Below are 23,354 nucleotides of genomic sequence, written 5' to 3' on the forward strand. Positions count from 1 at the left end.
GGGGCAGGGCTTTTGGCAAACAGGACAATGCACCTTGAGGACCCTTTCTCCCACTTTCGCTAAGTACAGACAATCCCACTGAAGCTCGGATCATGACTTCACAGCCAGCCCCACGGCCACCCACTCCAGAAAGCAGGCCAGAGTAACACCCACAGCTGACACTCACGCGGCATTAGCTCGCTGCTGGGCCAGGCCATTCATCCTCCTGACAGCCCCCTGAGGCAGCTTTTCTCATTACCCCCATTTTACAGAGTTGGAGACTGAGGCCCTGAGAGGTGAAAGGACTTGCCCCAGGTCGCTGGGCTGGCGAGCAGTAGAACAGGGATCTGAACGTTGGCTGTTGGCTCCAGAGAAACAAGCACTCTCTGAATCCTCTGAACCTGAAGAGAAGACTGTCCCGCCCATTCTTTTCATTTTCCTATTCAAACACCTTTACTGAACCACTGTGGCCACGTGCCCCTTCTCACCACCTCCACTGCTACCATGCTGGTCCGAGGCACCTTCATCTCACTTGGCGGGGTAACCTCTTAGATTACCTCCCTGCTTCCGGCTCTCCCTCCACACTTACTCCCCCTCACAGCACCCAAAGGGCCCCTGCAACCCAAAGTGGACAGCGTCCCTCCTCTGCTCAGTGATCCCGCTAGCACCCAGCCTACCTGCACCCCAATGCACTTTTATTTGTCCAATTTCAAACATGGAGGAGCGTCCACCACATGAATAGGAAGATAATGTCAACATTTACTGAGCACTTACTGCACGCCAGGAGCTGCAGTGAGCAGGCTCCTTGTATTATCTCACTTAATCCCCAAAATATCATGGATTTATACCCCATTTATGGGGTATAAGGATACTGAGGCACAGACAAGATCAATCAACTTGCTGAGAGGACTACAGTTCATGAGTCGCTGAGCAGCCTGGCCAGGAGCTTTCCTTGCCCTCACTTTCACATAGAGGGTGGCTGGCCCCTTGGCTGAAGGACTGCATCCTGGGGTACTCTGCATGCCTGATCGTACATGAGACTTGCCCCCCACTACCCTCTGAGGGCAGAGACACACAGCTCCATCATCTTAGGCTCTGGCCACTCAGAGGTGATCCCTTGGAGAAGTGAGTTAGTGATGCTGATGACGACGATGACGATCATGATCATGATGATGAGAGTTAAGAGCGACTGAATGCTGATACAACCAAGTGCTGATACAAAGTTTCTCCACCTTGGCACCACTGACATTTGAGGTCAGATGATTCTCTGTTGTGGGAGCTGTCCTGTGCATTACAGGATGTTTGGTGGCATCCCTGGCCTCTACCTAGTAGAAACCAGTAGCACCCCAGAGCTGGTACAACCAAAAATGTGTCTGGACATTGTCCAACGTCCCCTGGGGGCCAGAATTGCCCCAGCTGAGAAGTGCTGCTCTATGCTCTCTATTCTATTTCTTTACCTCTGGGTCTTCCCAAGGAGGTAGGCAGAACTATCCCTACTTCTCAATCACAGGAAGAAACAGAGGCTCAGAGAGGCAAAGGAATTTGGCTCACATCTCCTGCCCGTGAGGCTACATGGGTTCTTCTACCTGTGAGGGAGGTCCCAGGTAGTACAGAAGAGGGTATGGAAAAGCAGTTGCCTTCCTTCTTCCAGCCTACCACCTACAATTCCAAATGCATTAGTAATCCTGCAAAAAGAGAGGGGCTATTGCAACAAGCGTCAGCCTCTCTGACTAATAGCCCAACTGGGCACCCAAGGATTAGACACCCTCACTGGCCAGTGGCTGCCTGAGCCTGGACTCAAACCCAGGTCTGTCTGACACCAAGTCCATCTTCCTGGCCACTAGCTACCTCTGATGGTCACTGTGGCAGAAAGTCCCCACCAGGCCAGGAGGTCACAGGACCCCAGGACACAGGTATTCAGCGAGTGGCTACCCTCCATGTGAAACTGAGGGAAAGGAGAGTCACTAAAAATGCCCAAGTCTGCTGGGCCTGACCCACTTTCCATAGTTTCAGGGAAGAAGACTGGGCCCACCTACTCACCTCACCACCCTGTCTCCCAGACAGGCCTACAGAGAAAGCTGGTGAAAGGGGGTGGGGTGGGGACCCAGGGAGAAGCCCACTTCTCAAAAGCTAGAGTCTACCAGGGGCAGTGGCATGATACTCACAAATTTCAAGAAAACATTCCCAAGTTCATGCTGAGACTGCGGCTCTGGGTGTAAACAGTACTCTAAGGCGGCCAAGAAATCCTTATGAACTTCCAGGATGTCTTCAATGTTCGAGAACAGGATCTGTGAGGAAAAGAGGCCAGCAGAGAGCGTTAACCAAGGCATGGAGGGAGAGCAAAGCCAAGCATTAAAAACATACAAACCCTGGTGCAGATGAGACTGCAGTCAAAGAAGAACTCTCAAATGCCAGAAATGGTTTACCACTAATAAAAATCATCATATTAACAGAAATATTACCAACATTTGTCTACTATCATCAGGATTAGTGACTAATCCTGTGTTAAGAACTTTATAGGCATTTATGGACTCTAATCTCCACTGTAAATCCATGAGATAGAAACCAGTATTATCCCCAATTTACAGAGGAAGAACTAAGGCTCAGGTAAAATAATATTCCTAAGGTCAGCATCTAGCAAGCAGCTCCACATTCAGTATGCAACGTAACTGCTGTGTGCAGCCGCAGGACTGAGGCTGGAAATGGCAAGTATATTTTCTTGAACTCCTGACCTCAGGTGATCCGCCCGCCTTGGCCTCCAAAGTGCTTGGATTACAGACGTGAGCCACAACGCCTGGCCTGGCAAGTATATTTTCATGCACCCATTAAAACAATGTGGTAGAAGCAAACACAATAAGGAAGGAGGTTTGACATACGCTGCCTAAACTCTCACAAACAATATATGAGATCCTTGTTTCCCCACATCAATCTAAAAGTGTAAAATACCAATACGATTTGACCCAGCAATCCTGCATTTTAGAATTTAACTTCTGATCAGTTGTTCCCAAATAGGAGCAATTTTACGCACCACCCCCACCACACGCACACACATAGGATGTGCAGCAAGGCCAAGGGACATTTTTGGTTGTCACAAATTGGGAGGAAAGGGGGTGTTTCATAGATAGAGGCCAGGGATGCTGTTTACCCTTCCTGCAATGTACAGGACAGCCCCTGCAATGAGCAATTATTATTATCCCTTTGCCTCTCTGAATCTTTTATGATTGATTTTTTTAAGAATAGTTGTAACAGCCAAAAACTGGAAATAACCCAAATATCCATCCATGGGAGAATGGATAAGTTAATTGTGTTACAGTCATACAATGAAACACCACACAGCAATGAAAAAGAATGAACCACAGCTATACCCAACACCACGGGCAAATCCCACAGGCGGGGCGCGGGGAGCAAAGGACAATCAATGGTCCCGGGAGCCAGGGATTACCCTTAGGGAGGGAGGACTGACGGAGGTGGGCACAGAGGGAACAGCTGAGGCCGGGAAACGTTCTCTGCCTTCATTTGGGTCACAGTTACACTGGTGCATTCATATGTAGACAGACACTGCACTCAGCACTAAGGATCTGCACGCTTTACTGTATGAGACTTCTACCTCATTAAAAAAAGGTAATTTTTAAAAATTGTTGCAATTTAAAATTATAATAAAGAATTTTAAAACTATAATAAATAGTGCAATAAATAGGTGGAATAAACAGTAGGTGCTCAGTAATATTTGCTGAATGAATGAGTGAGTAAATGGATGCACGCATAGAGTTTAAATCCAGTGCGTGAACACACACACACACACACACACACACACACACCCCACCTCCAGGACCAGCCACGCACAGACCTTCAGCAACTCCTTGACATCTCTAAGACTCAGCTTTCTTACGCAAATAATTAGGTGTAGAGTTGTCAACATGCAAGGCCACCGTCCACATTCGCCAGGGCGTTTGGGGGGATGTTTTCCATGACCGAGTCCTTTGTGTGCTGTAAATACTGGGCACCTTGGACACCAGGACCCTCAGAGCCCCGAAGCCTGAAAGGCGGCTCAGAGAGTGAGGTCACACAGAAAGCCAGGACTGGAGAGCCAGGCTGGGGCTGAGCCATGCACACAGAAGGCCTATTGATCTCCTCCTCAAACTCCCCAGAACCCACGGCCAAGGCCAAACTGGACCCAATTACTCATCAGCCCTGCCTGGACTCTGGATGCGCAAGGCGGGGGTGGGGGCCGAGGCTGCCAGGAGAAGGACTGGAGGTGCCAGGCTCCCAGGGGCACTCGGGAGGGGATTTTCCACTGGCTCCAAGCCAGAGGGCCTGACACCAGGAGCCCAGAAGCTGGGGCTGGGGGGTGCCACACTGAGCACAGAGAGAAAGTCTTGTGTTGGAAAGCGGGACCCGGGGCTGATTCCTGCTAACGTCCACCAAGCACAGCTTGCTCACAGGACAAGAGGCATCCAGGGGCTGCAGGGAGCAAGCTGAGGCAGGGCAAAGCCGGTGGCCAGCAGCCAGTGGGTGACGCACCTCCCCCTGCACACACACCCTCTGAGCATTGCAGGGGAAGAGCAAGGCACAAAGCAGCAGAGATGCTCTAGAAAAGGGGCCAGCCCAAGCGTCCACACCTTGACGTTCTCCTCCGTGAGGCCCTTCTCCACCGAGTCGGCGACGTTCTGCCGGATGCGATGCAGGAATGCCTGGAGGAGAGAAGCAGAGAGAGGTGAGTGTCCATGCCTCCGGGTGTCCCAAGGACAGCCCTACAGAACGCTCTCAAGTTCAAATGCCAACCAGGACCTGAGAGGTACCACGGGTCCAGGGACACAGGCAGGGGACAAAGAAAAATGTGCTCTGCTTACCCCTCAAACACACCGGAACAGCCCTCACTCCCCCACAGTCACTAGGGGTTTACTGTGCACCTACGCCACGCCCCGCGCTGGGCCCTGAAGATACAGCAGAGAAAATCTCAAAGCCCCTGCCCGCGAGGAACCTTCACCCAAAGAGATACATGCCTGCTTCCTCACCAGGGCTGCCTCTCAGACTCTAATTTATTTCCCCTTTCAATTTTACTTTGCTTTACAACTTAACTTCTGAATAATAACACATTCACATGGCTCAAAAGTCAAAAATATAAAATGGCAAAAGCACAAAAAGTATTTCTCCTTACCCCAGCCCCAACCATCCAGTCCCTCCTCACCCTACAGGAACCCCGGCTACTAGTTTCTTGAGTATCCTTCCAAAAAATATATGCAAAAACAAACAGAAACACACACACACGTGTTCCTATCTTTTTTCAATCTCTTTACACACCAAAAAATAGCAACATACACAGGATGCCCTGAACCTGGATCTTCTACTTAATATAGCTCATAGATCCTTCCAGATCATCTCACGAGGAGCCTACTTGCAGATGCTGGGAACCTACTGTTTGAATGGACCACAATCCTTCTGCCACTCTTTCAGGGGCTTGTAACAGATAAATCACATCTCTCCTCTGTGAGACACAGCAGACGAGTGTGACGGTAACAGGGCAGGAGCGACAGGGGCTGCAGGAGCCGAGGATGCACCATTCACATGGGGCCAGGTGGCGAGGACGCAGGCCCGGAACGCAGAGGTTCAGATTTGGGTGTTTTGGTTTTTTTTTAATGAAGCCAGAAATTTGAATTTTTTTAGAAAGAAAAGTCTCCCAGTTTCAAAGTGTTGGTAAAAGAGCCTTCTGTTATTGCAAGGAACTGGACTTTAGGGGTTGAGTGTAAAAGTGAGGAGACCAGAGTAGTAGGGTGCAGTGCTGCAAACAAGAGCTGACCTGGAACCAGGCAGTGTGGGTGGAAAACTGACAGAAGGAAGAGCTGCCAAGGGGTCACACGGATGGGCTGAGAGAGTCACAGGGATAAATGTTGAGGGAGGGAGAGACAGCAGAGTCAGCATCTAAGGGAGACCGAGGCCCAGCACCCACAGCCACCTCTACCTGGCTTGCCCCAACCCCAGGACGTGGGACCTGGCTGTAGGCTAACCTGGAAGCAGCTACCTGGAGACCTCTGTGTTGAGAAGTGCTAAGTGTATGATTGCTGAGAAACGCTAAGTGTGTGATAGAATATACTGTTTGCTAGAAGAACGATGGCAAGGAAAACCCAGTCGCCTCCCCCAACCAAGTGGAAAACTATTTGGGCCATTCAAAAGTGGCAGGACAGTATATAAATATCATATACTGCTTAAAACAATTCTTTCAGCACGGGATATGTGACCCTGCCCCCGAGGCTCCCTCGTGGAGAAAACTTTCTGGTTTGACCTTGCTCAGAGGTAAGCAGGCACCAGCTGCCTACCTAGTTTATTTTGGTTCTATGAGAAGACACCGAACACCTGTTTGTTAATAATAATCACCTGTTCAGAGAGAATAAATGTGTGGGTCAGCAGCTGCTTGAGGCCCTCAGCCCAGAATGCTGTCAGCCCTCTGAGGCTCTCAGCTCGGAAGACAGTTGGTCCCCTGGATAGTCCCACTTTGCTGTTCTATCTGGGTGTTTGCTTCTCAATTCCTTCAGCACTGTCTGGGTAGGGGGTCTCTATGGCCAAGCTAGTCTCGATACCCCTGGGAGAAGGAATTATGGTGCTGTCACAGCTGCAGGACCACGGGAAGCTGTGGGGCCTATCAGTCGTCTGCCTTGCCAAGATTGATTACAGCTTGGAGGTCCATGTGGGGGCTGGCCCAGGTGAGCACATGGTCTCCCTGTCACAGAGCCCAGGTGCAGGCTGATGAAGAGTCCATCTCATCCCATCATGCTTGTCTAGGGAGATCTCTGAGTACAGGAGAGATGGTGGGGACAGCCCAAGATAGTTCTGGGGTCAGGGGAAGTGGGGCAGGTAAGCAGGGAGGAGGCTGGCCCTCGGCACATGGCCGTCATATCCTTTCCATCACCCAGATACACGACACATCCATGCCCGCCCCTGGGAGCCCGGCCTCCTGCCCAGACTCAAGCCTCTTGGGAGGGGGCACAATGATGGTCCACACAGCCAGTCACAGAAAAAGGCAAGACACAAGAAGGCAGCTCTGTCTCTGTCTACACAGAGTGCATGGCCATCTCAGCCAGTCTTGGGGCTCTAACCCATTTGTGCCCAGTGTTCCATTATTAGAGCATGAAGCCTGTGGGAGTTATTTATATCCTACTGCTCAAGGTCATCACCAAGGTCTGATTTTTCACAAAAAATATTTGCAACCTCAAGCATAAATGGATTAAATCCCCTTTTTTTGACGACCCACATGTTTATATCCCCAGCCTGGACTTCTCCCTTGAAACCCCCAGACCCTTATCTCCAGCTGCAGATCCAATGTCTCCACCTGGATGTCCAAGGGGCACCTCAAACTCAAGCTGCCGAACACTTAATTCCTGACCTTCCCTCAAAACTGACACTGAGCTCTTCCCTACTTGATTAATGGCACTTCTGCCTTTCAAGGGCTCCAGCCAAAACCCACATGTCATCCTCGGCCCCTCTCCTCCGACATTCCACTTCCAATACATCAGCAAATGCTACCAGCTTTACCTGAAAACTACAACCACTGGCCCCCATCTCCACAGCCACCCCCCGCCCCCAAGTCCAGGCCACCATCACCTCCTGCCTGGACTAACATAGCCATTTCCTCCCTGGTCCCCTTCACCCTCCCAAAAGTCTGTTCTCTACGCACACAGTCAGGGAGATCCCTTTAAATATGTACAGGAGATCAGTCAATCCACACCTTTAAAATGTCCATGGCTTCCCACTGCACTTACATTCCAAATCCTTCCATGGTCCCCATGACCTTGTCCTTGTTAACCTCTCTGATCTCACCTTCTGGTACTTCATCCCCCACACACCTCAATATAAACTATCCTCAGCTACACTCTCATTCTAGATTCCATCCACCTGCCAAATACACTCCTGCCTCAGGACCTTTGCACATGCTGTTCCTAATGGCAAGATGTTCTCCCCAATTCTGCCCTGAGCAGCCTCCTCATCCATCCACCCTTAGTTCAAATGTCACCTCCACCAAGAGGCCCTCCTCATCTTAATGCAAACTCCTATCTTCCCATCTTGCATTAAGCACTTATTTGACAGATGAGAAAACTGAGGTTAAGCAATCTATACAAGCTCCTAAGGGAAAGGCCAGGAGAAGCAGGGAACATGGCTGGGATGAAACCATAACCCCCAATCCAACAACAGAGGCCAGGTTTGGAAACTGGTGAGTTTGGGTTTCAACCAGGGGTCCTTCCTGCCGTGTGAGCTCAGGAAAGTGCGCTAGCCTCTCTGAGCCTTCGTTTACTCTTCCCAGTGGAGATCACAGGAATACAGCACCTTTCAGAATGTCTCAGATAAAGTGAATGAAGCTCCCTGAAGGCAGGGACCCTGTCTCTCTTGTTCACAGCTCCGTCTTCAGGGCCAAATGTAGTGCCCAGCAAACAGCAGGTGCTTGAAAATCAAAGGAAGGTATGGAATGTGCCTGGCACAGTGCCTGACACATGGCAGAAGCCTCGATTTGGGCCCCTTGGAACTCTGCTGATCCTGCTTTTGAAAGGACAATGGGTGCGGGGGACAAGACGGGGGTTCCTAGAGGATGTTTTAACAGGGCCTGGGATACTGACAGGAAGTCAAGTCTCCAGCTTCCCCAGACTAGAGGGAGACAAAGGCAGCCCCACCCAGCACAGCCAGGGAGGGCAGGAAGCTGGGAGTGCGGCACTCTTGTCTGGCCTAGATTGGGGCTTCCTGTCCCCTGTCCCGGTTTCTTCACACGAGCTGGCTCACCGCTATTGTGTGGCAACAATGGGAGGCTCAGGCCACCCACTGAGGAACTGCAAACAAGCCGCCATGAAGGGCACAATGGGCTGTTCATGACCCGGAAAGAATGGGCAGCAGGGGCTCTGGGCCCAGCCCTCCTGCTGCCCAAGACACGACCGGCTTTTCCAGGCAGCACCAGCATCCCCTGCACTGGCAGGGATGGTGAAAGGGACCCTCCAGGGCGACTCTTTGTCCAAGGCTTGACAGCTTTGAAACGCTCAGGTCAAAAGCAGCTCTCATCTTGGTATCCTGTTCTCAGGATTTCCAGGGCTGCCTGAGAAACTCCTCCAGCCTCGGAAGTTTTGCCCATGCCTGGACCACTTGTCCTCACATCTGCCCAAGTCCTCCTCTTCATTTTATGAATATGATGATGAAATACGTCAAGGATACAGAAAAGAACAGAGAAAAACAACAAACACCCACAAACTCATCACTACCCAGCTTTGGCAAATCTTAACGCTACACCAAATTTGGTTGAAACCATTTGTGAAAAGAAATTCAACAAGTCTGGGGGAGGCGCAGACTGGAAAGGGGATGAGGAGGCTCTTGGGGTTGCTAAAAACGTTCTATATCTTGATCTGAGCAGTGGTGACACAGTTCGCTGCATGTGCAAAGCCCCAACAGCGTGCACTTGAGATTAGTTCAGTTTACCCACAGTACCATGCAAATATCACACCTCAATGTATTCAACAGAAAAGGCAGAAAGGACTTGTTGCATGGGGAGATGAGCCACTGGGCCCCTTCTCTCCCTGTAAGGTACTTGGACCCGGTGCTCCTCATTCCCACGCATGCCTCTACCCACTTACCAAGCCCGTGTGCGTCTATAAGCAAGAGAGAATACTGTTTTGCATGTTCACAACATTTTTATAAGTGTACTTTCAGCAACTTGATTTTCTCACTCAACATCATGTCTTCCGCGTTTACCCATGTTGATAAGTACACCAGGCACCATCTGCCAGCCAGACCCCACCCTTACCCCCAACCACATCCAGCTGCCAGCACCCACACCTCTTGGCCTAAAGGCCCCACTTTCATGTACAGGGCAGGTCAGAAGTGCTGAAGAAATAAGACTGCCTGGGAGCAGCCCTCAGTGATGGCCAGCAGGAGCTGGCATGAAAAGACAGATGAGGAAACCGAGGCACTGGATAGACACTATCTCCCCAGTGCCTCCATGCGATTCAGCTCCTGCGGCCCCCATGGTAACCCACTTGATGACACACCCCTCTTGGTTGCCTTCTCCTCCCTGCCTCACTCCCTGACTCACCTATTGATGCTTCCTGGGGTGGCCTCCCAAGTACATGGCTTGCCCTTGAATCGGTCTCAGGACATGTTCTTTGGGGAATCCACAATAAGCCAGACCTCAAGTTGTTCATTTCACTGCTTAGTAGTCAAAATTACAGCATGAGGTAACTCCTACCATGCTGCAGGCACCTGAGTTGTTTCAAATGTCCTTACTGTACACAATGGCACTCACGTGCTAGTTCTTTCAGGTGTACACCTACCTCGACTGGGGTACAGGTATGCAAGTTCCTCTAGGTGATACATAGGTGTCCTGGAGCTCAGGTACTCAAGATCCTCTAAGTATATACCCAGGCCTTCTGGGGCATAGGAGAAGGAATTCCCCTTGTATACGTAAGTTTTCTGGGGCTCAGGTGTGCAAGTTCCTCTAGATGGGATGATTGACTATAGTTTGCACCACATTTGACTTGACTGGTCAATGCCCAATGCTTTGCCAACATGATTGTTCCAATCTGCACTCCAATTGGCAGTGGGTAAGAGCTCCCACTACTCCACACCCTGGAAGGAGACACCTGCCCCATTCATTCATGCAACAAACACTTGCTAAGGACTTCCAAGTCTCATCGTAAGTTCATTTCAATCCCCACCATCAGTTTTCAGGGGCAGAATTACTTTCAACGGCAAAAACTGCAATTACTTTTACATCGAATATTTTGTCCCCATTCTATAGAGAAAAACTGAGTCCCAGAAGTTGAGTAACCTAACAAAGGTCACCCAACCAGGAACTAAAAGAGCTGAACTTGAATCCAGGATTGCTGGACTCCTGCTTGCTGCTAGGAGGAGGGGCCCATATAGACTGTTTACTGGGCTCCTGACCAGTGTCTCCAGGGTCCCCAGAGCTCTAGACTGAGCAGGAAGCCACACCATGACTGACTAGTGATGTCTGCCATGGATGTGGCAGGGAGAGGGTAGTCAGTTGTGAGTTTGCCGTCTCAAACAAGCTCCCACCTGATGGAGAAACCGAGAGTATGAGACGCTGGTCTGAGGTCAAACAGCAAATTGGTAACAAAACACAGATTCGAACCAGGTCTCCTAATGCCAGGCCAGTCTTGCCCGTGTCCCACATAGCCTGAGCCCAGTGGTTCTCAACTTGGGGGTGATTTTGCCCCCTAGAAGATATTTACCAATGTCTAGAGACATTTTTGGTTGTCACAGCTGAGAAAGCGGTGCTCCTGGTATCCAGTGTGTAGAGGCCAAGAATGCCGCTAAACATCCTACAGTGCACAGGACAGCCCCACAAAGACACAGCTGACCCCAAACAACAGTGTCAAGGTCAAGAAATCAATGCCTTAGAAGAGGCTCCGATCAAAACCTAGAAAAAATCCAACCCCTTGCACAGCCCAAAGACTATCTCACGCAAGCTATTCTCACCCCACTGGCTCAGCCGCAGCCACACTAGTCTCCTTTTTGTTTCTCGAACACGCCAAGCCCCCACCGTCCAGGCCTTCGCACATGCTGTTCTTCGCCTACGAGCTTTCCCCGAGACGTTCAATTGGCAGGAGAGGCCCCTCATCTCACAGGCCACCCCTTGGACCCATATAAGAGAGGACCTCACCCACTACATAACCACCTGAACCCTGTTACCCTTCACAGACGTCACCCCTATTGGCTGTGCTCTTATCAATTAAGTGTGGATAGGTTTGCTCATTTAGTATCCTCTCCCTCACTAAAGTATCAGCTCCCTCAGGGCAAAAGACAGTTTCCTTGATGGTCATCTACACAACACCTGGAACCAAGGCTGGCACACAGCAGGTGCTCAAAAGAGACCAGTCTGTGGAGGAAGGATGGGATGGGACAGATGGGGAGAAACTGTGAACAGACTCCAGAAAGTACGCCGATACAAAGCTGGGAGAAGCCACTAGAATAAGAACACCTTTTTAATTCACTGTCTACAGCTTTGGGCCTTATTCTGTGCAGGTGCTGTTTCAGACGTTTTAATCCTCAAACTCCAGGAAGGAGTCATGATTATGACTATGTCCATTCTACAGAGGAGACTGAGGCCCAGCACCGGAAAGACCTTATCTAAAGCCACATGGCTGATAAGTGAAGGAGCTGGGCCTTGAACCCAGATAGTCTGGCCTGGTAGCATGTCCCCAACACACCCCCATCATGCACCACCAGTGAGTAACTGTGGACAATGAACCACATCAGTCTTCAAAACAGGTAGCAGCTGCCCTTGGGGGTGCCCCTGGGGAGCTGCCATCTGCCTGGAACCCATGGCTGCTGCCGCCTGGGGAGGATAAATCTCTCCTTGGAGATAAAAAAGGGAAGAATGAGGCATTGAAGTCACTCCCTGAGACTGACATGCCGGAAACCTGATCTGCTTGGGGAGGGGGTCCAACTGCCCCCAAGGACACCCCTGCCTTGGCTGGGGTGACCTCACCAGACATATGGTGAAACTTGAGAGGGCTAGGGGATGGGCTGGGAGCAAAGGGAAGCGGAGAGTAGAGGGTGAGGATGGGGAGCTCCAGAAGATGGCAAAGACAAAGAAAAGGAGATACCCTGAGGACCCCATCCCCAACATGATCTGGGTGGCAGAGGGTCAGAAGCAAAGTATCATGGAATGGCAAGGGCCTTGGAATCTGAGTAATAACAATAAAATCACTACAATAACAGCACAAATGGGCTTACACAGCCTGCTGCAAGCCACCCCACATAGCCCAGAGTCTGGGGAGCTCCCCAGTTGCCCAATGACCCCTTCAAATGCCCATATCCTATGCTCCATCCATCCAAGTTTTGGCCATTTATCCTACAGGGAAAAACAAATCTCATAGGTGGCATGAAGCTTTAACTTCAATATCTGATTTATAATTCCATCACTGGGGGTTTAAATAAATTACCATCCATCTCAACAAGGAATGATCGTGCTAAAAATAGTCTGCAGAAGCCTATTTAATAACATGGAAAAGGGCTGTTGATATATCCTTAACCAGGAAAACAAAATCAAGTTACAGACAGGTGCATAAAACATAATCTCATTCTTGGTTAAATAAAGTCTCTCTTCCTAAGCCTAGAAAAATCAAGTATGAAAGGAAATGCTCTAAACTATGTAAGAATGTGGCCAAAATTACTAGCTGTCCCCCAATATCATTTTCTCCTTTTCCTTTAGAAACAGAACTCCAGATTTAAAATCTGGAGGAACTGTATTTCCCAGCACCCCTTGCAGCTAGGTGTGGCCATGCAACTAAGTTCAGGCCAGTATAGCATACATGGCATATTATGTATAACATCTTGGAAGTAATCCTTGTGGGTTGGGGAGGAACGGGTAGGGATTATCTTCTGCCATTCCCTCTTCCTACTGATTGGATCACAAATGCAATGCCTGGAAGTGAGGCAGACATCATGTACCATGAGGTAGAAGCCACGTGTTGGCGAAGACAGAGCAGCATTCAGTAGGCACTTACATCCCTAGTGCTGGTGCAGCCAACATATCTGCCCTGGAGTGCCTATATTTATAGAAGAAGGAAATAAACTTTCATCACATTTAAGATACTGTTATTTGGGTTTTATCACAAGCCACTGAACCTAATCCTAACTGACAGAGGGGAGTTCTAAAGAATTTCCATTTTCTTCTTTATTTCCTGTTTCACATTTCTACAATGAACATGCTAGTTTTTAAGCAAAAGTCATTTTTAACATAAATGCTTGTTTTTATTTTTCTGAAGGGGAGGGGTACTAAACACACCAGACTCTCTCTCACCCACCCCATCACCCACCCCAATCATCAGGACACCTCAGCTGCGAGGAGCCCAGTCTGCCTTCTCCTCCTTGCGCATGTGCATCCCTGTGCAGGGAGGGCAGTGCCCGCCAGCGGGGACCAAAGCAGGGGCCAGGCAAATATGAGACAGAAAGGTTTTCCTTCTGCAGAGGAGACTCTAAGCTGCTGACCCACCCTCCTTCTCTGTGTTGACTCTGTAAATGGGGGCCTCTGTAAGCTGGCCTGGAGCTTCCACAGCCTGGGCCAGAACACAAGAATGTCCACCACCCAGAGTCTCCAGGCTGAGGTTAAAACCCTCTTCACTCTGTTCCCACCAAGCACCCCTTCATCAGGTCCGTGCCAGAGCCCAGAAGCAGAGTGCCATTGGCTCAGAACCAACTGGGGCTTTCTCAAAAGGCCCAAATTTTGGATTTGAAACATCCTCTCCAATGATTCAGTCACTGACATATTCTGAGAAGACCGAGCAGAGACAGTATTTTTTTTTATGAAGTCAGACTTACTACTCTTTTACTGCCACAGCACATTACAAAGTCCATCTATACATCTACAACTCGTGTCATTATATAGTCCATAGCACAAACATATTGCTTTGAATCATATCTTTAACAGGCTAAGTTCTTCCTGTAAGCATACAAATAACCTATAGCTGAGACCTCCTGGGAGCATACCAAGGCACCACCCACCCCAGGGCCTTTGACTTGCTGTTCCCTTTGCCTGGAAGAGTCTTTCTCCAGGTATCTGCAGGGCCCCACCCTCAATTCATTCCTGTATCCATCTGTTCTCACACTGCTAATAAAGACATATCCAAGACTGAGTACTTTATAAAGGAAAGAGGTTTAACTGACTCACAGTTCCACATGGCTGGGGAGGCCTCACAATCATGGCAGAAGGCAAATGAGGAGCAAAGTGACATCTTACATGGTGGTAGGCTAGAGAGTGTGTGCAAGGGAACTTCCCTTTATAAAACCATCAGATCTCATGAGACTTATTCACTATCACGAGAACAGCATAGGAAAGACCCGCCCCATGATTCAATTACCTCCCATGACATGTGGGAATTATGGGAGCTACAATTCAAGACAAGATTTGGGTGGGGACACAGCCAAACCATATCAATTCCCATCTAGAATCAAATGCCAGTTCTTCTGCGGCCTTCCCCCACCGCCCCATTTGAAACAGACACCCATTCCCCTGCATGCTCTATCTCATCCTCCTCCATCTCCCCCAGCACTGCCCTCCACCTGCACTGGGCTGTTTCTTCACTTGTGGTTCCTCCATTCCCTACAATGCCAGTCCCAGGAGGGTGGTGGCTTGTTTGAACAGCATCTACCCCCTGGACCTAGAACAGTGCTGGACACAGGACAGATGCTCAGTAACAAGGGATTCAGTGGCTGTTTGTTCTGCGTGACAACCCCCTGAGGTATGCTGTCTGCATCCCCTTTTTAGGAAAGAGGAAAACAGGTCATGAATCACACAATAGGTTCTGGAGTCAGCCCAGCCTGGCACCTCAATTGCCTCATCTATAAAATCTGTGTAATGGAGCCTCACCTTACAAGTTGCTGACATGAGGATTAAATCTGACACTGCTTGTAAATAGGTTGTTGCCTCTGCCCCATTGTGGGAGCCCCTAACCCCCAGGATCCAGCCAGGCTGAAAGGAGGTGCCCAGTAAGTCCTCAACAAATGACCAGTGAAGGGGTGGGCACTTTTAATTCCATGTAGCCCCTGGACCAGCTAAGAGCAGGGCCCTTCCCTGGGCACATTTCCTTGGTATCATTCCTTGGACCTACAGAAATGCTGGAGGCCTTTAAAAGTATGTGCATTGGCTTCAAATACAAAAAGAAAATTGCACTTCAAAGTGAATAAATCTTGATTTAAACGTCTACAAAATTAAGTACCAATCAGCTCTGCCCATGGCTACATGCACAGAGAACACAGGGGGTGTGGGCATGGGTGCATCTTAACAGATCTACCATGACTGGAGCCTTGGGGGGGCTCCCCAGATGCAACAGACCCTGAGGCAAGAAGTGAAGCATAAGTAGCTTATTTGGGAGGTGGGAGGTGGTCCCAGGAAACACCAGGAGGGAAGCAGAATCAAGAAGGGAAGGCAGCCCACGGAGGGGATGAGACCAAGCAAGTTACCACCATGAGGCCCCAGACGGACTGTGTCGAATGCACACCGTGGGGCCACCCCCAGGGAGGGAGAAGGCCGGGGAGTCTGTACTCCAGTCCCGTCCATCACTAGTTTAAGGGCAGTGGGGGTGATCCTGGTACTCCCCATCTTCCTTGAAAGTGACAGAGCAGCTCAGAGCAGACAAAGCCATCAGGCAGAGGAGCGCAGGTGCTGGCAGTGGAACGTCCATCTGGTGTGCCCTGGAGCGGCTGAGGTGTCGCAATGCAGCCTCAAAAAGAAAGAGGGTCTAGGGTCCCCGAGCATGGTGGGTTAAAGGCAGGGCTTTGCAGCACCACACAGGCCAGGCACTCCAGGAGCTGCTCTACTAATACACACCAGGATGGCCTCGCTGCCTGTTAAAACACCAAAACACTTCTGAGCTGATGGGGAAAATCTCTACATGAGCAGTGCTGAAGGTCAGAGGAGGTGGCTGCGGAACCACAGGCAATCCTGGGTCAGACGTGGAGGCAGGTTTCATGTCCAGGCTGCATCTGCTGGGAGCCCACACACACTCCCCTGCGGAGGCCAAAGACATGGCCAGCATGCCACCTCCTCCTCCCATGCCCCAACTCTCAGAAGCCCTCCCTTCCCTTAGAAACTCTCCTTCTTCATGCTAGAAAGGCACTGTATCTCCTAAGCAAGCAGTATGTGAGAGTGGGTGAAGCTCAAAGGCTAGAACCAGCCACCTGGTTCAAATCCTACCCCTGCCACCTACTGCTCTGTGACCTAGACAGCTGACTCCACCTCCCTGGGCCTCATCTATAACATAGATGGGGACCATAAAACTACTGAATTCACAGGCTATTGTGAGGCTGATATGAAATACTGCAGGCAGGCCAGGCACAATGGCTCACCCCTGTAATCCCAGCACTTTGGGAGGCTGAGACAGTTTGATTACCTGAGGCTGGAGTTTGAGACCTGCCTTGCCAACATGGTGAAACCCTGTCTCTACTAAAAATATAAAAATTAGCCAGGCATGGTGGTTCACACCTGTAATCCCAGCTACTCGGGAGGCTGAGACAGGAGAATCACTTGAACCCGGGAGGCGGAGGTTGCAGTGAGCTGAAGTCACGCTACTGCACTCCAGCCTGAGCAATAGAGCAAGCCTCCATCTCAAAAAAAAAATACTTCAGGCAAAGCATGTAAGTGGGCTCAAATCCCAGCTCTGCTGCTTACAAGCTATAAGACCTGAAGTAAATCATTTATTCTCTCTACCTCCATTTCCTCCTCTATAACAGGGAGATAAAATGAGTACCCAGGATTACAATGAGAATTACAGAAGCCAACACACCTAACAAGCACTTGAATGGTGCCTGGTGCATAGTAGGTGCTCAAAAAACATTAGCTATTATTGGCTGGGCACAGTGGCTCACACCTGTAATCCTAGCACTGTGGGAGGCTAGGGCAGGCTGATTGCTTGAACCCAGGAGTTCAAGTAATCAATCAACATGGCAAAATCCCATCTCTACTAAAAATACCAAAAAAAATTAGCCAAATGTGGTGGTGTGTGCCTGCAGTCCCAGCTACTCGGGAGGCTGAGGTGAGAGGATCACTTCAGCCCAGGAGGCGGAGGTTGCGGTGAGCCAAGATCACGCCACTGTACTTCAGCCCAGGCAACAAAGCAAGACCCTGCCTCCAAAAAAAAAAAAAGGAAAAAGCATTGGCTATTATCATCTCCCCATCTTGAGGTTCTAGAGTGTCTTCAGGGAGTCCAAGCCCTGATACAGACAGACAGAAAATAAGGAAACCTGGAATGGGACTATCCACATCTGTAGGGCTTTCACATGCACCAACCACACTCACATTTATCCCACACTATTTTTACTTATTACTAGTTTTTTCCATCCTGCAAACAGCTCTATTATTATAGACTGCCTGCTTCTGAGTCTCCTGAGGTGAGATGAGAAAGGGAAGGCTTTATAAACTGCAGAGCCCGCTACATCCTCATCACCGCCAGTGCAACCCTCAGCTCTGCCCCATCCTCCTTGTTGACTGCCAACCACGTGACCTCAGCGAGTCACCGCACCTCTGAGTCAACTTCCTGGTCCAAACAAAAAAGCGGGTGAGGGGTGTTGTTGAGGTTTAAGTGAAATGATGCAGGTGAACATTTCGTAACTACAAAGACTTCCTGGAAAAAGTGGCAGAGAGGCTGAACCAGGAGAGGCAGGCTGGACTAGGCAAGGAGACGAAGTTGCTCACAATGATATTCTAGGGGGACAAGCGTTTCTGAGTACCACTTATCCCAGCAAGTGTTAATCAGGGCCCACCGTGCACTAGGCACTGAGCTGGGTGCTGGAGACACAGATATAAGCCATGACCCCACCATGGAAGGGCTTATACATTCTTACATTCGCCTATTTAGCCAGCAAATACTCACTATTCACCTATTATGTGCCAGGCACTATGCTAAGAGCCAATGACACATCAGTGAATGAACAAATCAGACTAACTCCCCACCTTCACAAAGCAGTGGCAGAGACAGACTATATACTGATTTTAAAATAAAATGGCAGGTAGGAATGATTGCTACAAAGAAAAATCAAGCAGGGTGAGTAAACAGAGATGGACGGGGGGAACGCTATTTCAAGGTGATGTTCACAGAAAGCTGTTCTGAGAAGATGGCATTTGAGCAGACACAGGGAGCAAATGGCGTTGCATGTATCTGAGGATATGGCATCACGGACAAGGTCAACAGCTGGGGCAAAAGCCCCGAGGCACATTCAGTCTTTCCAAGACAAACTTATCTAAACCGTCTATCCCTGCTCTGTTTTCCTCACAGCACCTGTCACCATGGACGTTATGAGTGTTCATTATCAGTCTATTATACATCTAGCCCACCTGAGTGTCACCTCCAGGAGGGCAAGGATGTATGTCTGTCTAGGTCACTGTGGTATCCCAGAGCCTAGGACTGGACCTAACACACAGCAGACCCTTGAAAAGGATGTGTTTAATTGATGAGCCAATCAATCACCTAGAGTAGACTACTCCCATCCCCACTCAGCTTCTAGGCCCCATAAAAGGTCTCCAGTTCTCACCCTGCCCCGCCCCGTTCCCCACCACGCTGGGGGAGGAAGTTGATGCAAAAAACAAGTTGCAACAACCTGTCACGACGAGGCCTGACGCAACAGTGTGGGGAGGTGATGAGGAGCACGGAGAGGAACCCAGCGCTTTTCTTCATGCAGCCCGCACTGAGGGGCTGGGGCCCGTCCCACAATCTTCCCTGAATTCACCAACAACCCACCCTTCCTTCAACAGAGAGTTATGCAGAGCCTCCCCGACATGATGGAGCTATCTCATGGGTCTTAAACTGGTGACTCACGGGCATAGCTCATTTGGCCTGCAGAGGGCTTTCAGAAACTTGGGCCTAAGTTTGAATATCAGATTTCCCATTAAAATCCCAATTCCCAGCTTCTTCTGAAAAAACTGACACATGGGTCTCAAATGCCCACAGGGCTGCAGGTGCTGTAAAGCAGAGTGATAGCCCTCACCTTCACCCAGGACAAGTGCTCCTCAATTTCCCACTACACAACTGCTGCTGTGCCCTGTGAGCACTGGGTGTCAGATCTCTGTCCTAGACACAGGCAAGGCCAATCTGAAACCTGCTGCTTCGCCTTTACCCTTACCCAGGGCGGATATCGCTAATGGAGTACAGATCTTTTTCCTGCTGAGTCTTCTCCATGCCGTTCAGAATTTATCTCCCTTCACTGTTGTCAGAAATGGTCTAAAATCCTTCCCATTCAAACCCTAGCTTCTCCCCACTCCTTTGAATCCCTCAGTTGTTGGTTTTTTTCCTGAAGAATGGGCTCATCAGAGTGGGATTCTAGCAGATTCTCAACCTTGGTACCTTGACAATTAAGCAGATAGTTCTTCACTGTGAGGGATGTCCTGTGTATTATAAGACACTCGGCAGCTTCTCTGCCTTCTACCCTCTAGATGCAAATAACAACCCTTCTCTCCTCAGTTGTGACAATCAAAAATGTCTCCAGACATTGCCCGACCCCCAACTACTGCATTGTAGCAGAGCTAAGAAAATGGACTCTAGATAGAGCTAAGTATTTTGGGTTCAAATCCTGGTTTGGTCACTTGCTGGCTGTGTGACTTTAGACAGCCTATCTGTGCCTCAGCTTCCCTCTCTGTGAAATAGGGATATAAAATGATACCTGATTGCTAATGGTGTGACATTTCTTTCGATTTTTCTTTTTTTTTTTTTTTTTTTGAGACTGAGTCTTGCTCTGTCACCCAGGCTGGAGTGCAATGGCACAATTTCGGCTCACTGCAACCTCCACCTCCTGGGTTCAAGTGGTTCTCCTGCCTCAGCCTCCCAAGTAGCTGAGATTACAGGCGCACACCCGGCTAACTTTTGTATTTTTGGTAGAGACAGGTTTTCACTATGTTGGCCAGGCTGTTCTCAAACTCTTGAGCTCAGGTGATCCACCCGTCTCGGCCTTCCAAAGTGCTGGGATTACAGGCGTGAGCCACCACGCCTGGCTGATATGAAGTTTCTTTCTGAGGTGATGAAATAGTCCTAAAATTAGATGGTGGTACAACTCTATGAATATACTGAAAACCATTCAACTGTACACTTCAAATAGGCAAACTGTATGGTGGTACATGAATTAATAGATACCTGCGTCACAGGGGCGTGGTGAGAATTTGATGGGCTAGGATAAAATGCACTAGGAAGCACCATACAAGCCTTAGCCCTTATCGTCAGCACCAGCTCTCGCCCATCTGGGGCCTGCATGGGTGTGTGGCTGGAAGGAAAAGCCTCAAGTGACGGAGACAGTGGTGGCTGGGAAAAGGCCCTGCTTTGGGTGGCATTTCCCGCCAGAATGTCCTGGACAAAGAAAACCAAGTCACTAGTGGCCCCAGGATGCAAGGCGGGGTAGCTGGACGTCGTGGGGTCCCTGTGCCTGTCTGCAGCAGGACAATGAGTGGAATGTAGTCTCCTCTCTATGGGGCTGACACTTGACATCTGAAGACAATGACTTTTAAGAGGTTTTGTTTTTTCCTCGGTCCAACTCTTTTTTTTCCATGTCCCCAAACAATTGTTCCTGGGGCTGGAGGGCAAGCAGTGCCCCCCTTAGCTGGGGAAGGATTGTATTTGCAGAGTCAGGAAACAATGCACAAAAGTGAGAGAATGTAAAAATAGTGGCATTCAGGGGTTGGGGCCTGGGCTGGGCTGGGGGGCGGTGCAGCCATGGAAGTTTCCTCCCATTGATTTTTCCCAGCGCCTGGTTGGGCCCCAGGGAGGGAATTCTGGCAAAAGAAGGGCCAGTCTTAAGAGTACAGACACTCGCTGCTTGGCTGCAGCTTGGGGTCTTCAGTTTAGGGCATGTCAACTATGTATCCAATGCTTCCCACGACTGCCTCATCCTAGACAATCTCATCTCCGTTTTACAAAAAAAGGAGACAGAGTTTCTCAGTGGCTGAAGTGGCAGCCTCAGAGCATGCAGCTAAGCAAACAGAGCTGGCCTCTGACCTCAGGGCCATCGGAGTCCAGGCTCTGACTTTCTGCCACATCCACTCTGACCCTCTCTTGTGATCTCAGCTTTCCTGACCACCTACTCACTTCCCACCTGTGATGGGGCCACGTCATTAAAGTTATGACCCCCAAGCTTCACAAGGGAAGAAACCTCTGTCCCCAGGGCCCAAATCAGTGCCAGACCTTCTGGTCCAACATGAAGGGAGGGAGAACTTGCAGCAGAGAAGGGACCCAGAGCTTGCAGACATCAGAGGACGCTCAGAGAGGCCCCAACAACTCTTGACCACTGTGGTGGGCTAAATAATAATCCCTCAAACATGTCCACATCCTAATCCATGGAACCTGTGAATACGTCACCTTCCATGGCAAAAGGGACTCTGCAGATGCTATCAAGGGAAGGATCTTGGAATGGGTGGATTATCCTGGGCTATTCAGATAGGCCCAATATAATCACAAGGATCCTTCAAAGGAAAAGAGGTGCTGGGTGTGGTGGCTCAAGCCTAGAATCCCAGTACTTTGGGAGGCCAAGGTGGGTGGATCACTTGAGGTGAGGATTTTAAGACCAGCCTGGTCAACACAATGAAAACCCATCTCTAGTAAAAATCAAAAAATTAGAAAGATGTGGTGGTGTGCACCTGTGGTCCCAGCTCTTGGAAGGCTGAGGCATGAGAATCACTTGAACCCAAGAGGCAGAGGCTGCAGTGAGCCGAGATAGCACCACTGAACTCCAACCTGGGAGACACAGCAGGACTCTGTCTCGAAAAAAAAAAAAAGAAAAAGAGGGAGACAAGAAAGTGAGTGTCAGGGACCTCAGGAAGACTGGAAGATGCCGTATGCTGCTGACTGGGAGATGGATGGAGCCACAAGCCAAGGAATGCAGGGGTCTCTGGAAGCCAGAAAAGGCAAGGAAACAGATTCTCCCCAGACCCTCCAGAAGGAGCACAGCCCTGCTGCACCTTGATTTCAGGCCCGTAAGACCCAGTTCAAACTCCTGACCTCCGGAACTGTAAGATAATACAACTGTGCTGTTTTAAGCCACCAAATATGTGGCGATTTATTACAGAAGTCAAAAGAAACTAATACAATTGCTAGCTCGAAACATGTACATAAAAGAAAAAGCAAACCTGTTGTATCTCCATTAGTCACGGCCAAACACAATCCTAATACGCTGTTATTACGATGACTACAAAATAGATATTATCCCACAGTCTAGCTGTACATTTCAAACATTACTTGGCATATGTTTGGTAAGCTACAAAATGCTTTCTTTCCCCACCCACAAAAGTCTCTACAAACAAATATTCATTAAGGACAGATGGTCTAATAACAATAATTACCATAATAATTATAAGAACATCAAATATCCTTCATTATTCAGATCTCCTCAGTTCCTGAGTTTAGAAAGCAAGAAGCCATTTAGTAAGATCAGATGAGGGAAACCTTGGGATGCTAAGCTGTCAGAACTAGATAATGCCTGCATTTCCAGTGGAGTGTGGACACGACAATCAGCCGCATCACGTATTTAGTGCTTACTGCATGCCAATGCTGGGGTACAGGAGGAAGCGACTCCTACACCCCCATTTCACAGTCAAGGAAACAGAGTTATTTGCTGAAAGTCATGCAGAGAAGGAGGACAGAGCCAGATCTGAGCGCAGGCCCAAGGGGCTTCAGAGACAAGTCTCTTTCCCATGGGACTATACTGCTTCTGCGGTTCAAAAATTGGGAGAATTTAATTAGGGGAAGGAGAACAGTGTAGCCTCATGAGAGGCCCAGGAGTTGGGAGGCCTAGATCAGGGGTCCCAACCCCTGGGCCGTGCCTGTTAGGAACCTGGCCGCACAGCAGGAGGTGAGCAGCAGGTAAGCGAGCAAAGCTTCATCTGTATTTAGAGCCACTCCCCATCGCGC

General features: G+C 49.5%; 1 protein-coding gene across 6 annotated transcripts in view; it reads right to left on the reverse strand.

Moving 5' to 3' along the window:
* PREX1 (phosphatidylinositol-3,4,5-trisphosphate dependent Rac exchange factor 1) overlaps window positions 1-23,354 on the reverse strand; it is a 204,313-nt gene that overhangs the window by 118,827 nt on the left and 62,132 nt on the right. For 2 of the 6 annotated variants that reach the window (XM_064382495.1, XM_064382498.1), the window contains exons 1-3: window positions 14,642-14,689; window positions 4,599-4,670; window positions 2,145-2,267 (exon numbers count right to left, since the gene is read on the reverse strand). In XM_064382495.1, coding sequence (XP_064238565.1) covers window positions 2,145-2,267; window positions 4,599-4,670; window positions 14,642-14,674 — 228 coding nt within the window. In that variant the 5' untranslated portion in view covers window positions 14,675-14,689. Of the gene's footprint in view, window positions 1-2,144; window positions 2,268-3,868; window positions 4,139-4,598; window positions 4,671-4,767; window positions 4,818-14,641; window positions 14,690-23,354 lie in introns of those variants that run through there. The other 4 variants (XM_012467409.3, XM_064382496.1, XM_064382499.1 and 1 more) reach the window with 3 other exon arrangements.

This window comes from Aotus nancymaae, unplaced genomic scaffold, assembly GCF_030222135.1.
Source record: "Aotus nancymaae isolate 86718 unplaced genomic scaffold, 86718_ANA_hifiasm-v0.15.2.pri h1tg000029l, whole genome shotgun sequence".
NCBI classification, from domain to species: Eukaryota; Metazoa; Chordata; class Mammalia; order Primates; family Aotidae; genus Aotus; species Aotus nancymaae.